The 23,497-nt window shown below is 49.0% G+C and overlaps 1 protein-coding gene across 1 annotated transcript in view; it reads left to right on the top strand.

Moving 5' to 3' along the window:
• Nucleotides 1-248: 248 nt before the first annotated feature.
• Nucleotides 249-23,497, top strand: part of ACSF2 (acyl-CoA synthetase family member 2) — a 52,847-nt gene continuing 29,598 nt past the window's right edge. The window contains exons 1-10 of the mRNA XM_038372234.2: nt 249-546; nt 11,820-12,015; nt 13,581-13,709; nt 14,753-14,806; nt 18,628-18,746; nt 19,305-19,467; nt 19,929-20,024; nt 20,428-20,576; nt 21,080-21,171; nt 22,142-22,218. Coding sequence (XP_038228162.1) covers nt 455-546; nt 11,820-12,015; nt 13,581-13,709; nt 14,753-14,806; nt 18,628-18,746; nt 19,305-19,467; nt 19,929-20,024; nt 20,428-20,576; nt 21,080-21,171; nt 22,142-22,218 — 1,167 coding nt within the window. The 5' untranslated portion in view covers nt 249-454. The remainder of the gene's footprint in view (nt 547-11,819; nt 12,016-13,580; nt 13,710-14,752; nt 14,807-18,627; nt 18,747-19,304; nt 19,468-19,928; nt 20,025-20,427; nt 20,577-21,079; nt 21,172-22,141; nt 22,219-23,497) is intronic.

The following is a 23,497-nucleotide window of genomic DNA, read 5'->3' as shown; positions in this document are numbered from 1 at the left end:
AATGGGAGCTCGCTGGGGGCCGGATCCCGCCTGCAGAAGTAGCAGGGGCAGCTGGAATCCTGCCCGCAGAAGTGGCAGGTGAAGTTTAGGGCCCTGTGGGGAGGGGCCCCCCCCCGCCGAAGTGGCCGGGGGGGGGCTCGCGGGAGAGGGGCCCCCGCCCGCCGAAGTGGCCGGGGGGGGGCTCGCGGGAGAGGAGCCCCCGCCCGCCGAAGTGGCCGGGGGGGGGGTTGGCGGGGGAGGCCCCCCCCCCCGCAGAATTCCTTTAACGCAGCTCTTGCCTGCGCGCACCCCGGCGCCTGCTCCGCCCCTCGCTGGGCAACGCTCTTGGCTGTTCCGCCCTCGGCGCTTTACCCGCCTCCTCCGTCCTCCCTCCCTAAACTCACTCTCGGGCTGCAGCCCTGCCAGTGCCCGCCGGCGTGGGGCTGGGTTCTGGGGCGCAGCGCCCCGCTCCGCCATGGCTAGCGCAGCCGGACGGAAGCTGGTGGCTCGGGAGGTGCTGGCTGCGCTTGGGAAGCGCCCGGGGCTCCGGGGCGCTCAGCGGGTCAGGTAAAGTCTGGGGGGAGAGAGGCTCAGGGAGGGGGGAGTCGTTCAGGGCTAGCGGGGGAGGCAGGTGCCTGAGGGGGGCTCCTGGGGGACAGGAGAGGTGGCCGTTGGGGGTGTTCTGGGCAGTGGCGGGGAGCCCGGCAGCTTGGGCAGGGAGAGCCGTGAAGAAGATGCCCACGGTTTGGGAAGGGTAGCGGGCAGCTGCAGGGGGGTGATGCAGTTGGGCAGGTTGCCTGGAGAAGGGCAGTTTGGAGGTAGGTGGGGGGCATGCGCTAATTGGGGTAGTAGGAAGACGGCGCAGATGCCAGGGGAAGGGTGCGAAGCTAATTTGCTGCCCAAGTTCTCCTGCTCTGTATTTCAGCCCTCTTTGATTCTTCTGACTCGGTGATTCTCAACTTTTTTGATAGCAAGGACCAGCTTGCTGCTTTCCTAAACTGTCAGGGAGAGCTCAGGGACCGGCACCCTGAGAAATGCGGCTCCAGCTCGCGCTGTGTCCCCAGAGCCGTGTGTGGTGGTCAGTCCCTTGGGCAGTTGCCTACAACTTGGGAGCCCCATGGCAGGGCTGGAGGCCATGCTTAAAGTGGGGAAGGGGCGCTTGTAAGGGGTCACGGCCCTGGCTTTTTTTTTCTTTAATTGAGTTGGGTCTGGGAGGGGCCCACTTTACGTTCTGCTTTACCAGGCTTGCATGCATCCGATGAAGTGAGCTGTAGCTCACGAAAGCTTATGCTCAAATACATTTGTTAATCTCTAAGGTGCCACAAGTCCTCCTTTTCTTTTTACCAAACTTGCTACCTTCTGATTATGCTAGACCCTGCCCCCCCCCCACACACACACACACTTTTTTCAGATCTCTTTAAGCACTGGCTGGAGGCTGTGACTTTGGGCGCAGGGGAATTCACAGGGCATCTCAGTGCAATCTCCTGCCCCAGATCCAATCTTTCCTTCCCCATCGTGTATTCTTAGTGACGATCATGTGAAAACCTCTCAAGTGGCTCCTCCAGCTTGTTCTGTGTTACTGATCCCAGCACTTGATTTTGCTTGACTCTGTTGTTGCTCCTTGCTGTTCAACAGGAGCCCCCTGGGGGTGCAGCATGGGACCTAGAAGGAAGTGACCTTACAATGTGTGGACCCCCAAGCTATATGGGGTGTTGGGTGGTGAGTTGGTCCTGTACAGTTGGCTGGGAGATGGAGCTACTGTATTATGGAGCTGGAAATGGTTCTTTGTCTTGGTTGGTCTTAAAGCTGGCTCTAGAGTAGGTGGTGGGAAAGGGCAGGTAGCTACGGTCATGGAGCTTTCAAATCCCACCTGCCCTACAGGAAGGGAGTGGCTTTTTCATGAACTTGAGTGAATTCCCAGCAGTGCAGTTGAAATTAAGGTTCATCCCAGCAGCAAATGGGAAGAAATACACCTTTTCTTTTTCACTGTATAATTTCTACCTGTTCTTTTATAACAAGAGATGGGGGGGGGCAGGAGGGAGGTGTTCGTCTGTGGCTCAGAGACCTGGCTGGGGTTGGGAGTGCCTTCAATGGCAACAAAACCTGACAAACTGTTCTCGTGAAATTACAGCTGCCTCTGCATGGGGAGATAGGTTCCCCTTGTGGTCTGGAATCCAACCCAGGACTGTAATTATAAGGGCAGGTTTGCGTTCAAGGGTGGCTTTGGGTGTCTTACTGAAACTCTTCAGAATAGATTTGTTGTGGGGAAGGGAGGGGGCAATGGAAATTTTAAGCCAAAATTCTACCAGAATTTAGAATGTGAAGGCTCCATTAAAGCTCAGAAACTTCCAAGTCCTAGATGCATAGATTATAAAGCCAGAAGGGACCACTAGGATCCCAGAGTCTGATCTCTTGTATAACACAAGCCATAGGATTGCCCTAAATTAATTCCTGTTTGAACTGGAGAATATCTTTAAGAAGAATATCCATTCTTGGTTTAAAAATCCTCTAGTTCAAAACTAGTTTCTGTGAAGTAAAACTCAAGATGAGTTTGTCTAAAATGTCTGTCTTTAAGAGTGGGGAAGATATGAGGAAACAGCAGAATGGGGTGAATTTTCCTTCCCATCCCCACCCTGCCAAAAATTGCAATTTAGGTACATTAGAGCCTCCTTCATGAGCTGCTATGATGAGGGGGGAAGGAGTCTCCCCAGACCAGGTGGAAACTGGGTTGGGGAGGAGTTCATGAGCTTTCCCCATTGTGCGCTTGGCCTTCAGGAGCTACCCAGACAGGCAGAGGGGAGGATGCCAGACAGGGGAATAATGACCTTTGTGGTTGTGTAGCCAGAGCCCTCTCATGTGCTTACATGGGGGGGGGGGGCCGAGGGTGACGTAAATGCATTGCTTCCCCAGGGCCCATGCACACTGCACCAAGTCCCTTTCCCTTTCTGTGGTAATTTGGGGACAATATTAGAGGTCGAGAGAGAAGGCTACTTATCTTGAATCAACAAGTGTAGAGAAGTGGCTGAGGCTGTGCAGAGATAAATATATGCAGCTCCTCGTCCTCTCAGAGAGTGCCTGTGTATGCACCATGCTTTCCACCTGTTCCCACCAGGGCGGAGAACTTTCAAATTTAGCTGCCCTGCTCCTGCAGGAGGAAGGGTGGGGCCTTTTCTTTACTTGGTGCAGACATTGAACAAACATCCCTAAGTCTCTGATACATCTGTGCTCTATGCTGACAGCAGAGTTTGTTCTGACCGTCCTCTTTGCAGGACCCGCTGTTGAGTTTGGCTCCTTATCTGACACCAGAAACTGTTGCTTAGGCAATGTATGTGATCTCAGGGAGAGTGCTTTCATTTGGCAGCCCACTCTGCTCTCCTGGCTCTCGGATTCCTTTGCTCCGCTAGGGAACGGCCATAGCGGATCAGACCTGCAATCTGTCCATTCCCTTCTCCTGCCCTGACAGAAACCAGGGGAAGGTGATTGGAGCACTTCCTGCCAAAACGTATGCCTTTCTTTTCACCTCTTCCCTGTGGAAATGTTCTTTCAGAATGCGCGGTGCACTCACCACTGTCCAGAAGGTGTAGAGACTGAATGTGTAATTTCCTTGTGGCATTAGTGATGATTAATACTTTGCATGTCTGTTCCTTCCATCCTATAATCTCAAAGCATTTCCTAAGCTCTTTGTGATCCATAAAGTTCCCTGAGAGGTAGGCAAGTAGTATCGTTCCCATTTTACAGATGTGAAAAATGAACTTCCGAGATCACAAAGCAATTTGTGGGCCTGGGCAATGCTAGGAACAGAACCCCGACTTTCTGGCTGTCAATCTTCAGCCCCGAGGTTGTCCTTCCTATTCAATACACTTATAGTATTTTTACATCTTCAGATGTCAAACAGTCCATCCCCAAACATGCCGATGAAGTAGGTGACTAAGTACTGTTCCAGTTTCACAGATGGAAAAACTAGACTGTCTAGTTCAGGGCCACACAGTAATTTGGTATCGGAGCCAGGATTAGGTCTCAGGAGTTGCTAGTCCCCAGTCCCATACTTGGTCCTTATACCAGTGGTGCCCAACCTTTTTCAGTCCAGAATTGTGGAAAAGATCAATCAGTGACCCAAATGCATGCTGCCTCCTTGGCAATGAACATTTTTATAGAGTGGCCCATGCTCAAGGGTGATCGTTCTCTTTATTGATATTTTTTTTTCATTGCTTAAACAAGATTCAGTTTACTCTCAGAGAGCTATTTACCTCCTCCACACCCTTTCAGTTTCCTAACTCTATAGCCATAAAGTTATAAAAGTTGCCATGACTTTCTGAGGATCATTGCCTGTCTTTAACATCCATGCTCTGTGCAACAATTAAAAAAGAGAGGGCCAAATTCAACCTACACTGAAATCTGTGGTGTTACAGTTGCTCGCACAGGTCTGAATTTGGACTAGAGGGTTTCCTATCCAGTCTTGTGGGAAGAGTCGGGGGAGAAAGAATGAACATCTACAATGATAAAATAACAAACATTACCACCTCTCTTCCCTAGTGCAGTCCTTGTGCTGTGAGGAAAGTTCCATTCTTTGGAGAAAGATGGATGCTTGGATTCCAGATACATGAGTTGGGTATAAATCCCTTTTAATGGGCAGATTGGTAACTCTTTCCCTCCTTGGCTGCAAGCTGTTGGGGAAGATCTATATGTATAATCCTTCGTCATTTTTAGGGAGGCTGGGAGCTACCAGGAATACAGTCTGCTAACTTACCACATTTGTTTTGTCTCTTTTAGTGTCAGTATCCCATGCAATGTGAGAGCTTCCAGGATTCTATGTTATACAGAGGATTCTGTATCAGCTTCATAAGGCATGAAAACAAATGGGGTCGTCTTCTCCCCACACCCCTTTCCTTTCCTACTGCTTTCTGTGCCTGGCTAAAGCTGAAATGAGAGACTAAAACATGCAGTGCTTGGGGGCAGCTGGATTAAGATAGATGTGTCCTCTATTTAGTGGTAAGCAAAGATTCAGGATATCCTGGTTTCTGATCCCAGGTGCGACTCTGACACCTTGAGCAAGTCATGTGGGCCAATGTTGGAAAAGTGATAGTGATTTGGAGTGCTTCAGTTTTTGGGTGCCCAACACATGATAACTTGGGCCCTAATTTCAGGGCTGCTGAGTTTAAATTTGAGATGTAGGTGCTCAGCCCTTCTGTGAATCGTATTTGAGGTGTCTCGAGTTGGGCACCTAAAATCAGTAGCCTCTTTTGAAAATGTTGGGCATACCCCCTCTGCACCCTCAGTTTCCTTATCTGCAAAATGGGGCTAATCCCTCCTAAGGTTGTTGACAGGATGCATGAATGTTTGTGAAGCACTTGGAAGATGAAGTGAGCTACATGGATATGAGCCAGGAGAACAGTGTGCTCTGTTAGACACTTCGAGAAAGTGGAGACAGAATTTGATCCTGCATCTAGTTCTTCAAAATACAAAATTATTGCAACTGCCCTATGTTCTCAGGCACTGAGCATACCTGACAGACTGTCTTTTAGCAAGTGCAACATTCCAGGAGGATTTTCTCGTGATAATCTGGTCATCTTTCACTCCTCCTATTTGGTGGAAAAAAGTTGCTGCCATAAAGACTTGGGGCCAGATCCTTTTGTGGTTTAAATTGTCTATGCTGGTTTTCACCAAGTGAGGGTCTGGCCCTTAAACTCTCTCATGGGATGTTTATCAAGCCAACCTGAGGGGCTCTTGTAGATTCCCAAACCCATTAATGCCATGGAGAAAATTCTCAAGCATGCAGGGTGACGTTCTGGTCCCACTGGAATTAGTGGAACCAAGGTTTGCCTTGCAGAACTGGAGAAATGGTGAAAGTGAAAAGAAGGGTAAGAACATAAAGCCCCAGCTTTTTAACCCCTCCTGAAGGAGGCAGTGTACCAAATGATGGGGCAGTGCCAGCACATCGCCCTTTAATAGGCAATAGGGCAGCCAGTACGAACAGTGTTTAAAAGAAGATGGACTAACCACTTACATGCAGGGGAATACTTTTGTGGGGTGTGACTTGGCAGGAGGGACTGGATTAGGCAGGTTTCCTCACCTCTCCTTTCTTCGGATTCCCTTTGTTTGTTTTGAGCCACATGATGCTGGAATATGTGCCAGGACATTCTCCTGCCCCAGTTAAGAGCTGTTCCCTCAGGCCCAGTCCCCATGGAAACTGCAAAGGAGATGGAAGGCTTGGTGACTTCACGCGCTCTACAGGCCTAATCCTATGAGATGCTGAACCTCAATTTCCAGTGTCTTCAACGGAGTTGCGGGCGCTCAGCAGGGGACTCCTGTATAACCTGTTCAGCAGTGGCTGCCTGATCATGCTAGTCTCTCCTTTCCCTCTAAATCTCTGCAAGTGAATGCTGTACTTAGGCAAGAAGCTGGCACTCCCAGAACAACGGAGGTCAAGAAGAAAACGAAGCCACTAAGATCAAGTTCTGCTCCCACTAAAGCCCATGATCACTTTGCCCTTTACCGCAGTGGGTGGGATTAAGGTTTGGTTTTCAAGACTCAAGTCCTGTATCAACCGAACACCTCAGTGCAAGCTTCTCTACATTGCCGCCCTGTGTTCCTCAATCCTGGCTTGGAGGGACCTCTGCTAAAGTGAGAGTGGGCCATAAAAGTGCCTAGATTGATGGAGTTCAGCCCTGTCAGTCCTTTCTCAGTCTAATAACAGTGCTTAGGCTAGGACTACTTTGCTCCTAGCAGCTGGATTATTTACTTGAGGCTGCTGAGCTGCGGTCTGGTGATAAAGGCTTTTGAGTAGCCAGTGACCTGCTCTTTAGTTGAAGCAGTGGTCTAGCCGTGAAACACTGTAGCAGTTTTCCCCTTTTAATCTGAAGAGGGGCACCCTGGCTTCCTTGGCTGAGGGAGAATTTTTCTAGGAAATAAAAGCTCCCTATAGAACCGCCTCTCTCCTGCAGCTCACTCTGTTTTTCTCTTACTCCTAGTTTATTTACATGCCCTGCCTCCCCGTTTCCAAACAATAAAAGTTAATACTAATGTTGGTCTGTCTTTATCCCCTCCCATTTGCTCCCTTCTCACTCACACTCCCTCACACCTGCCATGCTCCTCTCGTTATGTCCTGGGTGTAAAAGTCAGCTGTATGGAGTAATGTGAGCATATCGGAGGCCAGAACTTGTCCCTCAGTGTTTTAGGATAAAAATGGGCTGGGGGGAGGTGGTTTCTTTTTTCTCCAGAGGCAGGAGAACACCTCTGTGCCAGTGAAAGACAAATATCGGGCAGAATATTGCTTTTGCGATGCCCCATGATTCAAACAATGGAAAGCTGAGCTCCGTCTGATCTATTTTCCTCCCTAAGAAGAAGTCTCATTAAAGACATTAGTCTCCTTAAGTTTTACAAGGAATCTGTATGCATGCCTCACAGTCCCATAAGTTGATGAACCCCATGACTATTTATTAACCCCTTCTCTTCTGATTTTTCTTTCATTCAGGAAGGGGGTGGGCTGGGATTGGGTGGGGCGGGAGATGGGAAAGGAGGAACAGAGGAATCAGGCTAGCTGGAGTGGCCAAGTGAAGATCGCAAGCCCTGTGCAGCTGGGTTGGCCAGCCCAGAAGAATTGTGGTGGTTGCGTGCTGGTCAGTGGTGGGTTGGGGAGAAGGGCTGCGGAGTTGGCTCAAAGGATCTGTAAGGGTTACAGCTTGATGGTGGCATTACAAACCTTTGATCAAGTAAGGTATTCTGGTTGTCAGTGGTGTACTGCACGGGAAGGGTTAAAATCATCACAAGAACTATTTGTTTCACTGCTCTGACCCTGTTGCCCTCCCCATCTCCAAGAACCATTTCCTCTCTTCTTCAGTATCAAGTTCATGCTCTTCATTCTCCCTTTCAGTGCTCTCTGCAGCCCACTACTGCTTAGGTTTTGTTTCCTCTTACAACTGGGCATCCCATTCTACATTCATCCTCCAGGCCCTCCTGTTCCCCCGCTTTCATGCTACCCTATGCTTGCAGCAGCATTCCTCTCTGTCTTTACAGCCAGCTGCTTTGGCCCTGCCTTCCCTCCTGATCTCTGCTGAGAAGATCAGCAACTTCTGCTCTTCGTTGTTACTAGCTACAAGACTATAGGCCATTTGGGGCCTGTCACTCCTCTCCCTGAGCTTGTTGACACATGTGGTCTTATATACACAGATCATAATGTGAGATTGCCACTTTATTGTAGCCTCCCTTTGTTTGATTTTTCCCCCACAAAGTTTTTAATCTGCCTAATTAAAACCTTCTGTCCTTTGAATCCTCTTGAGTGAGAGATGCTATGTCTTTATCTGGCTTTATTTTAGCCCTCTTTGTCTCTCTTTTTATCAGTTTTTACCCCTTATAATTAATCCAACATAAGGGATTCTCCTACAAACTCTTGGTTTTTGTTCCAGAACTTCAGGGCGATTTCCACCTTTTCATTTCCCGGGCAATTCAGTAGTGATTAATCTTCCCTCTGCTTCACACAGGAAAAGGCAGAGGGCATTAGCTGTCCAAAGCGCAGAGCAGTGTTTCGAGAGAGGTTGCGTATCAGATGAAATATCTGCAGCGCAAAGAACGTTAGGGCTGGTCCAATGTTTTAGGATTAGCACAGTATTCTGCCCTGGGGGAAACCACCGTTTGGATTTCAAGCTCTAAGCAAGCAGGGCGAGGCACACCGTGGCTGGAAGTGGATCATCCTCTGGAGTTGGGATGGGTTAAGTAAGGGAGTCTTGCTGCCAGGAGGTCCCTCCTAGGCCTATCTCTACATTTTCAAGAATATCCTCTTAATTTTTCGATACTTCTGTCTTTGTACTTGAGACACCAAGGACCTGATTTTCAGTGGTGCTGAGTGCCCCAGCTCCCATTGGTTTCAGCTGGAGTTGTGCATGCGCACTGATGGATGTACTCAGGCTAGCTTTGCTCTAGCTCACTCCAATAACAGAAGCAGTGAAGCTGTGGGAGCAGGGGCTGCACAAGCATGCCTGGGACCCTGGGTATGTATTAATAGCAGCAAGAGCTAGCTGCTTGGTTTGAGCTAGTGAAGTTAGAGCTAGCTTGCATACATCTATGCGTGCTGCAGTCACACCTCTGATGGCAGTGTAGATATCCCCCCAACTCTGAAAATCAGACTGTGTAAAGATGGGCAGTCAGAAATGGAGGCGACATAAAACCCATGAAAAAAGAAAAGGAGGACTTGTGGCACCTTAAAGACAAATTTATTTGAGCATAAGCTTTCATGAGCTACAGCTCACTTCATCGGATACATTCAGTGTCATAAAACCCATGGTTGCTTTTGGCTGAAGGAGCTCCATTGATTGGCTCCGGGGGAAACTGGGTCCAGGGGTTTTTACTAGAGGGAAGTTTGTTGCAACAGGGACCTAGCAAGCAAGTTGGAAATTGAGGATAGGGTATGTGTCCATCTTAGACGCTTTTATAGCACCAATTGCTGTAATATCCAGGTACCTTTTAATGACTAAGGAGGACACTACCTACCATGATGTTTACTTCTAAGGGGATGGGGAGAAGGACCTTTCCCCTGTAGCTCTGACCCATCCCTCTCCCCTCAGTCTCCAGAGGGTGGAAAGTATCTTTATTGCCTCAAAAACTATCCAAAGTCTGGTTCCAGGTCAGCTGGGAGGAATGCATTAAACAAGCTCCGGCTGTTGTATCAGAGCAATAAAAACTCTGGCCCACCTGGGCAACCACACGCCTTGTGTACGAACAGTGCACAGCTGGCCTTCGGAACTCTTGTTCTGCGTTGACTGTGACAGATTGCAGGAGCCCGGCCTGCTCCCCGGTGAACATGCCCTCCTCTTCCACAGGTGCTCAGAGGAAGCTGCTTGAGACACAAGTGGTGGAGCTTGCCTACCCTGCCTGGAGCCCAGGAGGAGGCATTTCCTGTTACTTTAGCCTAGGTTAATTTAAGTTAATTCTTGCAGTAAGCATTGAGTCAGACCCTTAGCTGGTGTAAATCAGTACAGCTCTGTTCACTGGAATGGAACTGCTCCCATGTGCACCAGCTGAGGGTTTGGCGTGTTTTCTGTCGAGGAAACCTACTCGTGCCTGAGTTATGCTGGAGCTGCGTCAGCCTGCCAACTGACATGGGTGTCTTGGTTTCAAATGACTGGGGAATTTAACCTCTCAGACTGTTTGTTTTAAAGGGTTCCGTCTTTGCCATGAAAGATTGAAAATGTAACTTTGTTCTGATGCTTTCTCTCCCCGCACCCGCTTTCTTGCACACACAGTTAGCTGCCTCTCTACCTTCTCTTTCCTTCTGCTCACTCGGGTACTTCATTCTTTCAGGTAGAATTGAGAGCAAACATACTTGTCTGCACTCTGGTAAATGAGGCTGAGTTCAGATCTTTGCTATGCCACAGACTTCTTGTGTGATCTTTGGCAAGTCACTTAGCCTCCCTGGGCCTCAGTTTCCCATCTGTAAAATGGGAACAGTGTCACAATTCAGGGCAACTGCACCTATATTCCCCCTCTATGGTCCACCCAGGGCACTCACGCTCAGGCTTCTGGCTCTGTGCCATCACCTCTCTTGGGCAGAGACAGGTGCCTCTCTCCCTCCAGACCAGGGTTTTTCCAGGCTGAACAGTCCACTGTCTACCCTGTCAATTCCCCAGCAAGTTGGACTGCCTCAGCAGGCCTGCTTTGTCTTCTCCTTGGAGGCTATAAACAGCATCATTGCCCACTGTATAAGTTACCACTCAGCCCTTTCTAAGCAAGTGCATTGGTTGTTAAGGTGAAAACAGCACATAGAAAACATTACAAACAATGAAAGAACCCGCACATGTTCTGATAAGCTGAGCAGAGATCACCCCAGCCCCAACAAGGGCTTTGGCAGGTGACCAGACCTTCAGACCCCACCAGGGTTTTTTCCCTGTGGTCACAAGTTCATAACAGCTGTTAGCTCAGAACAAGCGCCCCCAGAAATAGGTCAAGTCCTTCCAACCTGTCTCAGAAAGGATTGGGGATTGCCTCCCTTGGACAGAAGGTGCTGTCTGTTTGCTGGATCCAGAAGCGGGCCCGGAATCAGTTTAAACGTCGCTTATTGTTGCAAAAGTCTTTTCGATGTCCGGTGGTCTCAAAAGAATCTGGTTTGAATCAGTATATTGGAACCTCTTTGGGTGGTGGGACCTCTTGCAAAGTGTTACAACATGAGTGAATTTGCTTAATCACCCCCACAACTATACACACTGTTCTTAGTTCCTGGATGGGTATGGTGACCCTCTCTCAGGGAAATACATACAATCCCTGGCCCACAATGATACATGCACTTAATTCAATAAAGTTTGCCCAGGAAGTCTGTCACATACAGCACTTCCCTACCTCACAAAGATGTTGAGAGGACAAACACATTAGAGTGTGAGGTTCTCAGAAAGGATGTTAATGAGGGCGATAGAAATACCATAGATGGATAGTTGTGGTCCAGTGCTCTAATAGCCCTGTTGTACTATATGTAACACCGACAGACCCCGGTTGTCGGCGGGCGGGATAGAACCTCTGGAGCTTAGTGCATGAGCCTCTACTGCATGAGCTAAAAGCCATAAGGCAGTTAGCTAAGGCTGTAGACCATACTCATTAATCTCTCTCTAAGTAGTCTCGGTGCCACTAGATGAGACAGAGCACCACAGACATCAGGTGTGTGCGTTACATATATCCAAAGCCACTCTAGTGACTAGACCTCTGTCTTGTTGGGATTGAGAGCCAATGTGAGTATAAGATGACTCCAAAAGAAGAAAGGGCAGTAGCCTAGGGAGTGCTGCATGAGTTGAGTATCGCAAGGGAGACCTTACTGGTGACTGTCTCCCAGCTGTTGTTGATCCTCGTCTTTTCTTTTACAGTGCCCTGCACATAGATACAGCCCCCGTCACACCAATAGCAACCAACAGCTACATCCAAGGGGCCACAGCCATTCCACTGCTCACCAAAACTGTGGGTCAATGCCTGGAGGAGACAGCCCATCGGTTTCCAGACCGCGAGGCCCTGGTGTTCTGTCGAGATGGGGTTCGGAAGACATTTGCCCAATTCATACAAGAAGTGAGTGGCCAACTTGTCTGTTACAGAGTCCAGTCCTTTAGCTCACCACCCTTGAGAATTTGCAATCCAGCTGAATCGCAGTATGAGAGGGTGGCTTGATCAACCCATCGGAGAAATGAAAAAAAGTGATTTCGTCCCTGGATTGAAAACAGAGCTTGGGCTGGTTTGGTTTGGATTCTGATCCTGGCTCTGAATACATAGCAAAGCTACATGTTGGTTTATCATCTGATGTGCGTGATAAGGGGTGTGTGTGCATGCATGCTTACCCTAACTTCATGAGTTGCTCTGTAAGGCATGAGAACAAAGGGAGAGGGCAGTGCACAGAGGAAGTACTCATGCGTAATGCAGTAAATGCACATTCTAGATTGCATTACTGCATTTAGGAAGTGGTTCTCTCTCTATCTGATTTATCTTGGGCCAAGTCCTGAAGTCTAATTCAAATCCCATTGAAATCAGTGTGACTTGAATTTCAGAGGTACTGAACACCTGTAGCTTCCTAGTTGTTATGCAAGTAAAATTCTCATTAAAATCAGTCAGAGTTTTGCCTGAGTAAAGACTACAGGACTTGGCCCTGTTTATAATAATATGTATGAATGGGCATTCTGAATGTGCATACAATATTACATCTGTAAATGGGAAGGGAATTTCCACTAGATTTGCTGTATGATCCTAAATGTGATGGGTGGTCTTGATAATCCAAGGTGTTCACGTATTGCTTTTTGTAGATTTGCTAGAGTTTTGTTAATTTACAAGAATAAACTCTATTTGCAGAACTCACTAATTTTTAAAATATTTACTGACTCATCTGGAAAATACTCATTTCTTAAACAAAGAACTCTAAAAAGGGATTTTATAAGCAGTTATGTGGACTGAAATCTAGCTCATCTGGAAACACTAGAAGGAGAGAATGTCAGAAAGTTAACGAAACATTACTGAGGACGTTGAACAGTGTATGTCCAACCCCACCTGAAATGCATATGCCGTTATGCAAGATAAATGATGATCTTAATATAATGCCTGGGTTTTGACTCATGAGGATAGGGTTCAAACATGAGACGGGTCAGACTTCTTATTTAAATTGCATTCTTAACCCAAATGATTTCAGAAGTGAGAAATAAGGCCCGTGTGATTACAATTCACCCTGTACATGGATCCAGCAGCACTAGACAAGTCCTATTTTGAGGGCCTCTGTAGGAGTTAAAGGGTGCACAGACCTTGGTTGCACAGGAATGATGTTGCCTATACATGTCCAATATACCAGATTCCCAGCTGCCTTTGTACGTGTGTTCTGAGTTGGTGCCTCACGTGCCATCATTCACCGGATAAGTGTGAGTGATCTGTTCTTTGTAAGTCCACTAGACATTGCTGTTTATAAAACGAACCGCGCCAAGCAATAAGCTGCCAGACTGTGCAGTAGTGTTGCATAACGCTTGATTTCAGTTCCCTAAACCGGGGGCTAAAATGAAGCTCAGCTGCCTTCAGGTTAGCACGCGAGAGATTGAAATGCCTTGATGTGCCCTGCGAGGTGACTTCTCTCCCTATCTGGTGTCGTATGTGTTTTGCAGGTGGACCAGGCAGCAGCTGGACTTCTGGCTATTGGCTTGAAGAAGGGAGATCGGCTGGGCATGTGGGGTCCCAACAAGTATGAGTGGGTTCTAATGCAATTTGCAACAGCCCAGGCAGGAATCATCCTGGTAAGGAGACTTGTCTGTCTAAGTGCCTGGATTTTTTAGGGTGAGGGGGAGACAAAGGGGAAGTCTGGAGATCTTGGAGAAATTGAATAATGTGCTGGGTAAGGGAACTGAAGTGAAGAATGGGAGCAGATGTCATGCAAGGTCCATTCAGTCCTCATTATTCTGACCCTCCATTACCCAGAAAAGCAAAACATCAAACTGGTGAGACTAGCTTCTCTGGGACATAATTTACAAGTGTTGATGGCATGAGGGAATGTATAGGGAGGCTACGCATTTTTATATCTATTCCTGGTGCCCCTAAAGAACCAACCAGTATTAAAATCCCCCCTTAATACTTTCTGTGGTGCCTCTGGATGAAAATCCTTTGCAGAAAGTGACCATTTAAAAATATATATGCTAAGATGTCTGCCCCACCCACCCTTGAGATTCAGCCATCACCAATAGTACCATTAGGGTTTTGTCTTGTTTACATCATAAGGTCCTTGGGGCAAGGCCTGCAGTGTGTCTTCCTGGAAGTTTTGTACAGCATCACCCACTGTGGTGGCACTCAAAAGATATAACGTTAGACAGGGTAAATAGATGGGTTTAGCTTAGTGGGCTACCAAAAGTCTAAATTTGATGGCTCAGCTCAGCATCGGGGGCCAAAACTTCTTCTATGGTGTGCGATAGTGAAGTTTTCACTCTTTGTGTTATCCAGAAAGGATTTTGATTGTCCCTAGAAATGTGAATTACTATGGTGTAGTGGGCTGAGCATGAGCTAGGAGTCAGGGGGCCTGGATTTTATTTCCAGATTTGCTATTGACTTATCATTTGACCTTGTGAGAGTCATTTTACTTCCTACTACTTATATGTAAAAATGGGGATAAATGGGCTTCCCTGATTAACATGAAATTTGGGTTGTTATCCTAATCCTTGTTGTCCTATACAAGGAAGAAGCTGCAAGTGTGTTTTCATTGAGGTTTTTTTTTCCTCCAAAGCAAAGACGGGGTCTTTGATGCTTTTTCAGAGCCTTGATTAATTCTCCTGTCTCTTCCCCATTCTAGGTGTCTGTGAACCCTGCATATCAGGCCCAGGAGCTAGAGTTTGTGATCAAGAAGGTACTGTAGGCCACTTACGGGTAACACCATTGATTCTGCCCGCAAACGCTTTGAAACATGGAGATGTTAAAGGCAGAGGGTAACCGTAGGAACTGCACTGGCAAAAGAACTTCTGATCAGGGAGGGCACTTGGGAAATGTAGGCAGCAGAAAAACATCTTTCTGGGGCAGCCTGTGTGAACAGGGCTGGTGTGGGCCATGTGGCCACGTATGCAAGGGACCCCACGGTGCAGCAATTGGCCCTATGGAGTGTGAATGCTTAAAAGTAAATCTCCTCCATTATTGTTCCCTGTGGTTACCCTCCCACCTGTTCCACAAAGAGATTCCTATGTCCTGTCCCGTCCCCTCTGTCTCCAGCCGCCGGTTCTAGACTGGTGCTGAGGAAACCACGCAGGTGCCGAAGGTCCAGCATAGGGTCGGTTCTGCTCACCTTGGACAATAAAGCATTGTGAGTGACAGATCCATTCAGAAGCTGTGTGCTGGGGTGACTGCTGGGTGAGAGCCAGTTCTAGTTCAGCTGGCCCTTGGGAGCTAACACCTTTCTGCACTCTTGGGCTTCTGCCGGTGTGAAAACACAAAGCAGCTGCTGATCCCACTGACTCGGCTCCTGTCAATAACTGCAGGAGCCCCGCTGACTCTGGAATCCCCTGTGAACTTCCCTTGTTTGAGCCTTGCTGGGCTGTTCGTTCTGTGTGTATGGTGGCAGTGGTTAGGTATGGTAGAATCATAGGGTGAAATCCTGGCTCCACTGAAGTCAATGGCAGAACTCCCATTGACTGCAGTGGGGCAGGATTTAATCCCTTGAAACCAGAGAGGGGAAAATCCTCTGGAGGTGCCAGCCTCCTCCATCACTGCAGGTTTGCTCCCAACCGTGTATTTTCCAGGGCTATGCTCAGTCTGGCTTGGCTCTTATACATCTCTCCGTACGTTTTATGTTCTGTTCCCATGCGACACATGCTGCTATGCTTCAAGTCCCCACATGCCTGCCTTGGTTCCAGAGCTGCATGGGACTTTCCCTCAGCTCTGCATGATAGCATGCAAGGGAATGATTAGTAGCTAAGATCTTCTGGTTTCTAATCCCCAATAATGAGGGATTAAAGCTATTGAATCTTTTATGAACAAAATTAATCCTTCCTGGATCAAGGGGCCACTTGCGCTTCTGTTTTAACTTGTTCAGTTTGGGAATCTAAAACCCAAGCACAATAGGAGGTGGAACCAAAATGCCAGTCTGGATTTTCCCAGCCCACCCCCTATGCCATCAGAAGATTGAAATGGAGAATTTACAGCAGCACTGGGCGATCTTTCTCCCACCTCAGTGTCCTGGACAGTCAGCTCCTGTGCTGCAGTTTGGTCGCTCAAGTTGTCATCTTGTTAAATCTGGTGTGTAAACTCACCAGTGTGGCTTCCCCTTTTCAGAGTCAGACAGAACTTTTCCAAATGGCTGTCTGTTCCTGCCCGAAAGTTTCCTTAGTGTCCACCCTGAGCAGAGGGAACAGATAGCTGCATTTAAAGAGGAATGAAAGGTGGTCTCTAGAGCTTGGACTCAGCGGCCTGTGTTAGCTCTGAGTGTTGGCACCGGAGGGTTTTTGTAGCCCCACTGCAGCTGTTATTTGTATAATCTGTCTGCGCCACTCCTGGCTTTGTTTGTGCTTTCCATTATGATTAGCTCTGTAGGGACAACAGTAGCTTCTCTTTCCTCCTCCAGGACTTGGCTTTTGTTTTTATCTTGGTCTCCTTGGGTCAGACTCTGCTCTCATTTACACTGGTGTAAATTCAGAACGACTCCATTAAGGTCAGTGGAATCCATCTGGTTTTACAAAGGAGTGGCCAGGAGCAGAACATGCCCTCTTGATTTCAGTGGGAGTCGCTTGTATCCCGTGGCAGGAGAAACGGTTCCCTGGTATTTATGGCTGTTCCTTGTAGCTTTGACATTAAGGCTGTCTGCCTGTCCTCATCTCCTGCCAGTGCCTTGTCACTCCTTAGATTGCTGCTGTTTGTTAATGGAAATCTGCAAAACAAAAATCCTTCCCTCGTGGTCTTGGACTATCCAAATAGATTCACCACAGAACCCATCAGCAGTTTCATCCTTTTCCTGCCACTGCATAATAATTCCCTCCAGCACACAATAATAAATAGTCAACTTTCCAACCTGCTCCTCCCTTTAATCATTTCCCTGCACCAGATTTCCAGAACTTTGTAAATACAAACAGATCATGACTTTCCCAGTGAAGTTCCTTTACAGAAAGATCGACTGCTAACCATTGCTGTGTCTGTTAAGAGGGGCCCTCTTGCAGCATCTCCTCCCCTCCCATAGCTACCTTTACAGACAAGGTGCTTTGGAGTTTTCAGATTAGTATTGTGGCTTGAATTGTCTATCCCTGACAAATGGACCCTGATCATGGTGTCCGTGGAGTTAAAGGCTATGTCTACACAGCAACTAGACACCCATGGCTGGCCTACTCAGGCTGTGGGGATGTTTCATTGCTTTGTAGACTTCCAGGCTTAGGCTGGGGCAAGGGCTCAAGGATCCTGTGGAGAGGGAACATCCCAGAGCTCAAGCAGTCTACCTACACCACTAGCCTGAGTCAGCTGGCGTGGGCCAGACATGGGTTTTTCTTTACTGTGTAGACATACCCTTAGTTACAAAGCCCCAAACTTCCTTGTATAGATGAGGTCTCTGGTGGATTCCTGTCTGAAAGTGAAAGCAATTGTTGCTCTCTCCCATTGCAAATCACAGAGTACATGCAAATAATTTCTTGATTAAAACTGGCATGTCTTGGCCTCCTCTTAATGTGGTGAGGTTGGGGTGACAGGTAACATTTGTCCTGTTTTCATGCAAATCAGAAAAGGAACTGCAGAGTTTCAGCACAATTCAAAGGGCCCCGGAAGCAACAGAAACCCACAGCTGCACGTGCAGATCAGCATGTGACAGCAGTGCAGCTGCATTCTCCTGGGCACATCCGCTGCTCCCCGCTTTGACAGCGTGGTTGTATGGGTTTGAGACTCCTCTCACACATACATCTCTCAGTCAGGAGCAGCACCGCTGAAGTCAGTGGGGCGACAGGAGAGTGTAAGCCATGGAAGTGAGGGGGGAATCCAGTCCCTGCTGGGGAAACAGGTCCATTTTTAAGCTCTGTCAACCCAATACTAAAATCAGATGTAAACTGGCTTTCAATCTGACGCTGGCTTCCTCACTGGCAGGGTCGCCTTCAGGAAGGCTGTTCCTGCCAGCATCAGATTCAGAAATGGTATGTTAAATGGAACATACAATTTATGTATTCTGGGCCAAATTCAGGCCTGGTGTAAGCAGGGAAGACCTGCTGAAGTCTTGGAGTTGCACCTGCCTACACCAGGGATGCCCATTCTGGGCAAAGTGTTAGAATGCTGAACATTAAACCCAACGCTGCAGGTGGGTGTGAGCCTGGGATCTCAGGGTCACCGTTCTGCTGGAAAACGGGGTTGCTCATGGGCGCAGCAAGGCACAGGAGGGTTGGACTCCTTAAATGTCTCCTGGTGTGGTGTAGGAGCAGTCCCCAGCCCCAGTTTACAGGATGGTTCCTTCTAGGAAGGGGCTAAAATGGTTTGAAAGCTCAGTCTAGACAGGGGCCGTTGTAACACACGCTCATAGCCGAACATGTCCTGGGAAGAGCCCCAGGTAGTGTTAAGATTTAACTCCTGCCTTTTGGTTTCTCAGGGTGTGTGTGGTGGTTTTCCATCAGCAGTGAATGCAAGTGCCCTGCTGTCAGGTTTGCAGGGACTGTTCATTACTCCCTGGGCAGCAGGTGTCACCCCAGCCTGATTTCCCTCTTTCTCCCCACACAGGTTGGCTGTAAGGCCCTGGTGTTCCCCACTCAGTTTAAAACCCAGAGATACTATGAGATCCTGAAGCAAACTTGTCCTGAGCTAGAGAAATCCAGTCCAGGGGGAATAAAGAGCAAGAGGTGAGTGAGAAACACCAGAGATCCTCTTGCAGTCCCCCAGGGCTGTGCTCTGCACTGGGTCCTCACACTTGCAGGGTGACAAACCTACTATTGAGCCTGGTGGATAATCCCAGGGGAAAAGAGGTCCCACACAAATATCTCTGTCTAGGCTTTTATACCCTGTTGCACCTATCACCCTGTTATCTAAGCACCAAATAGACCCCAGATCAGTGGCTGATAACATCTGGGACCCGCACCCTGTTCCAGTTAGGAATCAGCCATTATCCTTCCCCAGCAAACAGAGGAGATCTTGCTTAGACCTACCTGGGCTGAAGCTGAGTGCCCTGTGTTACACACAGCTCCTCCCACGTAACCTGCATTCCGAAGAGGAGAAAGGAAGAAGAGTTCAGTATGGCATTACCCCATATGAACTGCCTTAATCAGCTCCTGCTTCCTGTGTCCAGGCGATACAGGGGCCTTTGGGCCCATTCCAGGAGTTAACCCCTAGCAGAACACAAGCACCAAGGCAGTCTGTCCTCCTGACTCCGTTGTAGCTGACTGTATTTTTCTTTGTCTCAGGCTGCCAGACCTATCAGTTGTAATCACCTTAGACTCCAAGCTGCCTGGCGCGTTCCAGATGAGCGAGGTGATGCAGGCTGGGGACAGCAGCCATATGAAGCAGTTACGAGATGTCCAGCAGACTCTGTCCTGCAACGAGCCCATCAACATCCAGTTCACTTCTGTAGGTACCGCATGCTGCTTTGCCCTGCAATGGACACCAGATCCGGGGACCCCTGTGGCCAGTGCTAAGCAGGCTGCTCCCTTTGACACCTGGCCACTTGGGGTGGATACTGTCCCATCTTCCCTGGCTCTTTCAGATTAGGATTTAGGAGGTCATCTGGGATTTTCCTCTTTTCTCCACCACTCCCATGGCTTGCCCCTACCCCAGGAGCTGACAGCAGGGATGAGATGGGGGGGCCTGGGTGCCACGGAACTCTGATCCCAGCTGCAGTTGCTCTGTGTCATATCATTTGTGGGGCTGTCGGATCAGAGGCCTCTGTGTCTGGAGGGAGACTAAAGGACAAGAGCAGAACAGAAATCTACAGAGCAGGGAGGGGAGGGATCACCACAGAGAATCTGTGCACCTGCCCCTCTGAACAGACGGTCATACCAGAGGATCTCATAATGCTCTCTGTCTTTCAGGGCACGACTGGAAGCCCCAAAGGGGCCACCCTCTCTCATAGAAATATTGTGAATAATGCAAACCTGATTGGGTTGAGGCTGGGAGTCAATCAGCAGGTGAGTCTCCTCGGTCGGCCGGGGATGGGCTGTGCTCCGACCATAGGCGGACTGAGCACTGGAGAAGGCAGATGACTCCCCAGCAAGATGCAGCGAAAGGCCCTCGCCCAAGTTGTGGGTGCAGGATGCTGAGAGCACTGTTAGTGAGGAGCCCTAAGGACGGAGAATGGAGAAATGTTGTGTTGCCGGGGTGCCTGCAGGAGGCCCTCCCACAGGGCTGGGTTTGAGGCGCAATGACAATTCAGGCAGTTCCTTCCCCCGGCTCTCCAGCCCCCATATCTCATAGGTGTAAGTGGCTCTGGGAGAACCCTGTGTTAGGCCCATGTACTCCAGGCATCAGAATGGATCAGACAGACCAGAAGGGCTATCTCTTCATTGCTGCCTTTGTTTGGCTTGATCCTAGGAATCCCGTACTGCCCTCCCCGTACCCCTCTACCACTGCCTGGGTTCCGTTGGAGGTAGTATGGTGATGGCTGTGCATGGCGCCCCCGCTGTCTTCTCATCCTTGAGCTTTGAGGGGAAAGCTGCGCTGGAAGCAGTGGCTCAAGAGAAGTGAGAATCAAGGGCCCTTGAGTGTCATCTGGAGGGGTCACTTAGCTCAGCTCTGCTGGCAGGCAGCTCCTGCCCCTGGCCTCCCCACTGTGGCAGAGGCATAGTCTCTTGTTTGTCTGAGTCCTGGCCCTGTTGCACCTAGGAACCTGGGTGAAATGCCCCACTGCCCTGGTCCTTGCCCTGGTCACTGCTGACTCTTGGCTTGAAGGCCAGGTCTCTCCTTGTTTGGATTAGTGACTGGTGTGTGTGTGTGTCTATACATAACCAGCCGCCTTCTCCCGCCACCATCCCCTCCACCCCAGCGGTGGCTGCATTTCCGAAGTGCTGTCCAGGTGTAGTCTGTAAAGCAGAGGTGCTGCTGCTGCTCCATGATAAACCCATTATTCCCAGACCTGAGGGGGGCTCAAAGGCCTGACCCCAGCACAGTGGGGAGCAGGGTAATAGGCCTTACTGCCGCAAGCTCTGATTCTGCAGCTTGGCTCTTTCTCTCCTATCCCTTCAAGATGCTCCCTTTTACATGGCACTCCGACCATGTTCATAGACATGCTCGCCCAGCCCGACTTCGACAGCTATGACCTCTCGTCTCTCCGGGGAGGTAAGTACATCAGCACCCACAGTAACTGGCCTCTGCTGGTTCTCCTCAAGGAAGCCAGCTGGACAGGCAGACGCTCATGGGCTTGGCTGTGCAAGCAAATCACTAGTGAGGAAGAAAAATGTGTGTTGCAAGCTCTTTCCTTTGCCCTGTTAATTTGATGGTGTGCTTTCCTACCTTGACAATCTTCTGCTCATGATTTCCTTATTTCTAGCATCCTTCTCCTCTCTTCAGAGCAATGGCCTGATGACTTGAACATTTAGGGGGGAGTTATCCAGCTGTTGTGTCTTATGGAAACAGAGAGGGGATGGGGTATGCTGGAAGGATTATACTTGTTGGACTTCCATACCTCCATTCACCAACATGTGGCAGCAGACGCCTGGTGTACCGTACTTTGTACACGTTCCCCAGGGTGACAACGGGCAATGCTACAATGGGTAGAGAATTTCCTACATGTAAAATTCCCTGCTTGTTTAGAATTGCTACCCAAGTTTTTAGGTAGCTGATGTGCAGATCGTTTGTATTGGAGCTTTCCTTTCCCTCCCAAAGCATCAATAATAGAAATTTTCTATAGCAGCAGCCTGAAGCAAGGAGTGATGTAGAGTTTATGGGCAGCGTTAGCACTCAGAGACTACTGCGATGGGTGAATGAGAAGTACCTGGGTAGCGCATCTGAAACTCCCTGTAATCTGAGGAAGGGGCCTGACCCTGTCAAGTCTGTTGACTACACTGAAAATTGACATTGTAATCTCTCATCTTGTGCAATATCAGTCTGATCCGGAAGGTTGTGTTCTACCCTTCGCTGTCCCACCACTGAAATAGGTTCTATTGATCAGGTCCAGAGGGAGGCTGGGCTTGCCTAGTGCCTCCCAAAGGCTTTGTCAGCTGTTAGATCTAACTGTACCAACCCCTCTCGGTGGGATTTCCAGGGGAAGAGAGTCTCCAATATAGTCCTCTTGCCTTCTCTCTTCCAGGAGTCATTGCAGGGTCCCCTGTGCCCCCTGAGATCATGAAAAAGATTATGACCAAGATGAACATGAGGGATATTGTGGTGAGTCGATTTCCATGCTCGGGCCTGAGATGCCTGAGTCGTGTCTTCCCCACCCCCTCCCGTGGGACCTGGGAACCTGAGCATGTGTGACTTATGTACAGAGCGATGGAACTGGAGGCTCCCTGTGTGTCCATGTGTGATGGATTGAATGTGTCCATGTGTGATGGATTGCAGAGGCCTCGTGCCTTCCAGTCTTTCAAGGGGGGTACAGGGTAGAGTAACTGGGCTGGGGATCAGAGGCCCAACCCATCTGGGGAGGGACACAGGAAACTACCAGGACAGCTATGGTGAGAAGGGAGAGCGTTGCACCCAGCGTGACCGCATTGGGTCGTACCCCAGGCTGGGACATCTCTGTTTATTTTCTGGTTGCAGCAGACAATTCTCTTTTCTCTGTTGCGCATGCTGTCTCTGAATCCTCAAGTATAAACACTGAGGAAGACACTTGGCTGACCAGCATGGATGGCACTCACATGTTCAGTCTCCTGCATGATTCGCACACACGCCCTGAACCTGAGCGTGTGGAGGGTTAGATCCAGTGCCATGTGCACTGTATCCTTTCTTGTGTATTCTCTCACACACACACACACACACACACACACACACACACACACACACACACACCCGTGCCTGAGCAGAACTTTTACTCCGTCACTAAGCATGCATATGTACCCTCATTCCTATGCATGAATAACGGGGTGTTCTGAATGTCCAGCGTGGTCCCATCCATCATTCAGTGGGGTTTAGCTGATGCATTTTGAAGTATGTTTAGCATAGTGGAGCATTGTTGCTTTCTGTGTAGTTGGCCCCAGATCCCACCCTCATTATCCATTTGAGAAACAGATCTGGGAATCCTTGAAGGCGAGTGAGTGTGCACAGCCTGGTTGTTTTGCTTTAAAGAAAGTAACAAGGCCGAGGAAACAAAGTGATGCGATGGGTTAACCAAACGAGACTAGGCATCAGATTTCTGCTCTTATTGCTGGCAGCCTCCGAACGTGCTGATACCAAGAGTTTTGTTGGCCCTGCGGGGTGCTCTGGGAGTGTGGGGCAACTTCTCTGGCACGGGGTGATGTCTCAAGGGAGCTCTGCGGCTTTGCTTCTTGTGTGAAGCTGTCAGGGCTGAGTTTAAAACACCAGGGACCAAACTCAGCTGTGGCCTAACTCCATGAACTTCAATGGGGTGGCAGCCATTTACTTTACCGCAGGCCTATATTTGGGCTCCCACGATGTTCCCCACCGTTATTACAAGGTGGCCAATACTTGGAACATGGTGAGTCACCGC

Source organism: Dermochelys coriacea, chromosome 14 (genome assembly GCF_009764565.3).
Source record: "Dermochelys coriacea isolate rDerCor1 chromosome 14, rDerCor1.pri.v4, whole genome shotgun sequence".
Lineage (NCBI taxonomy): Eukaryota > Metazoa > Chordata > Testudines > Dermochelyidae > Dermochelys > Dermochelys coriacea.
Note: the sequence above shows the minus strand (reverse complement) of the source record. Positions and strands in the feature narration are given on the sequence as shown.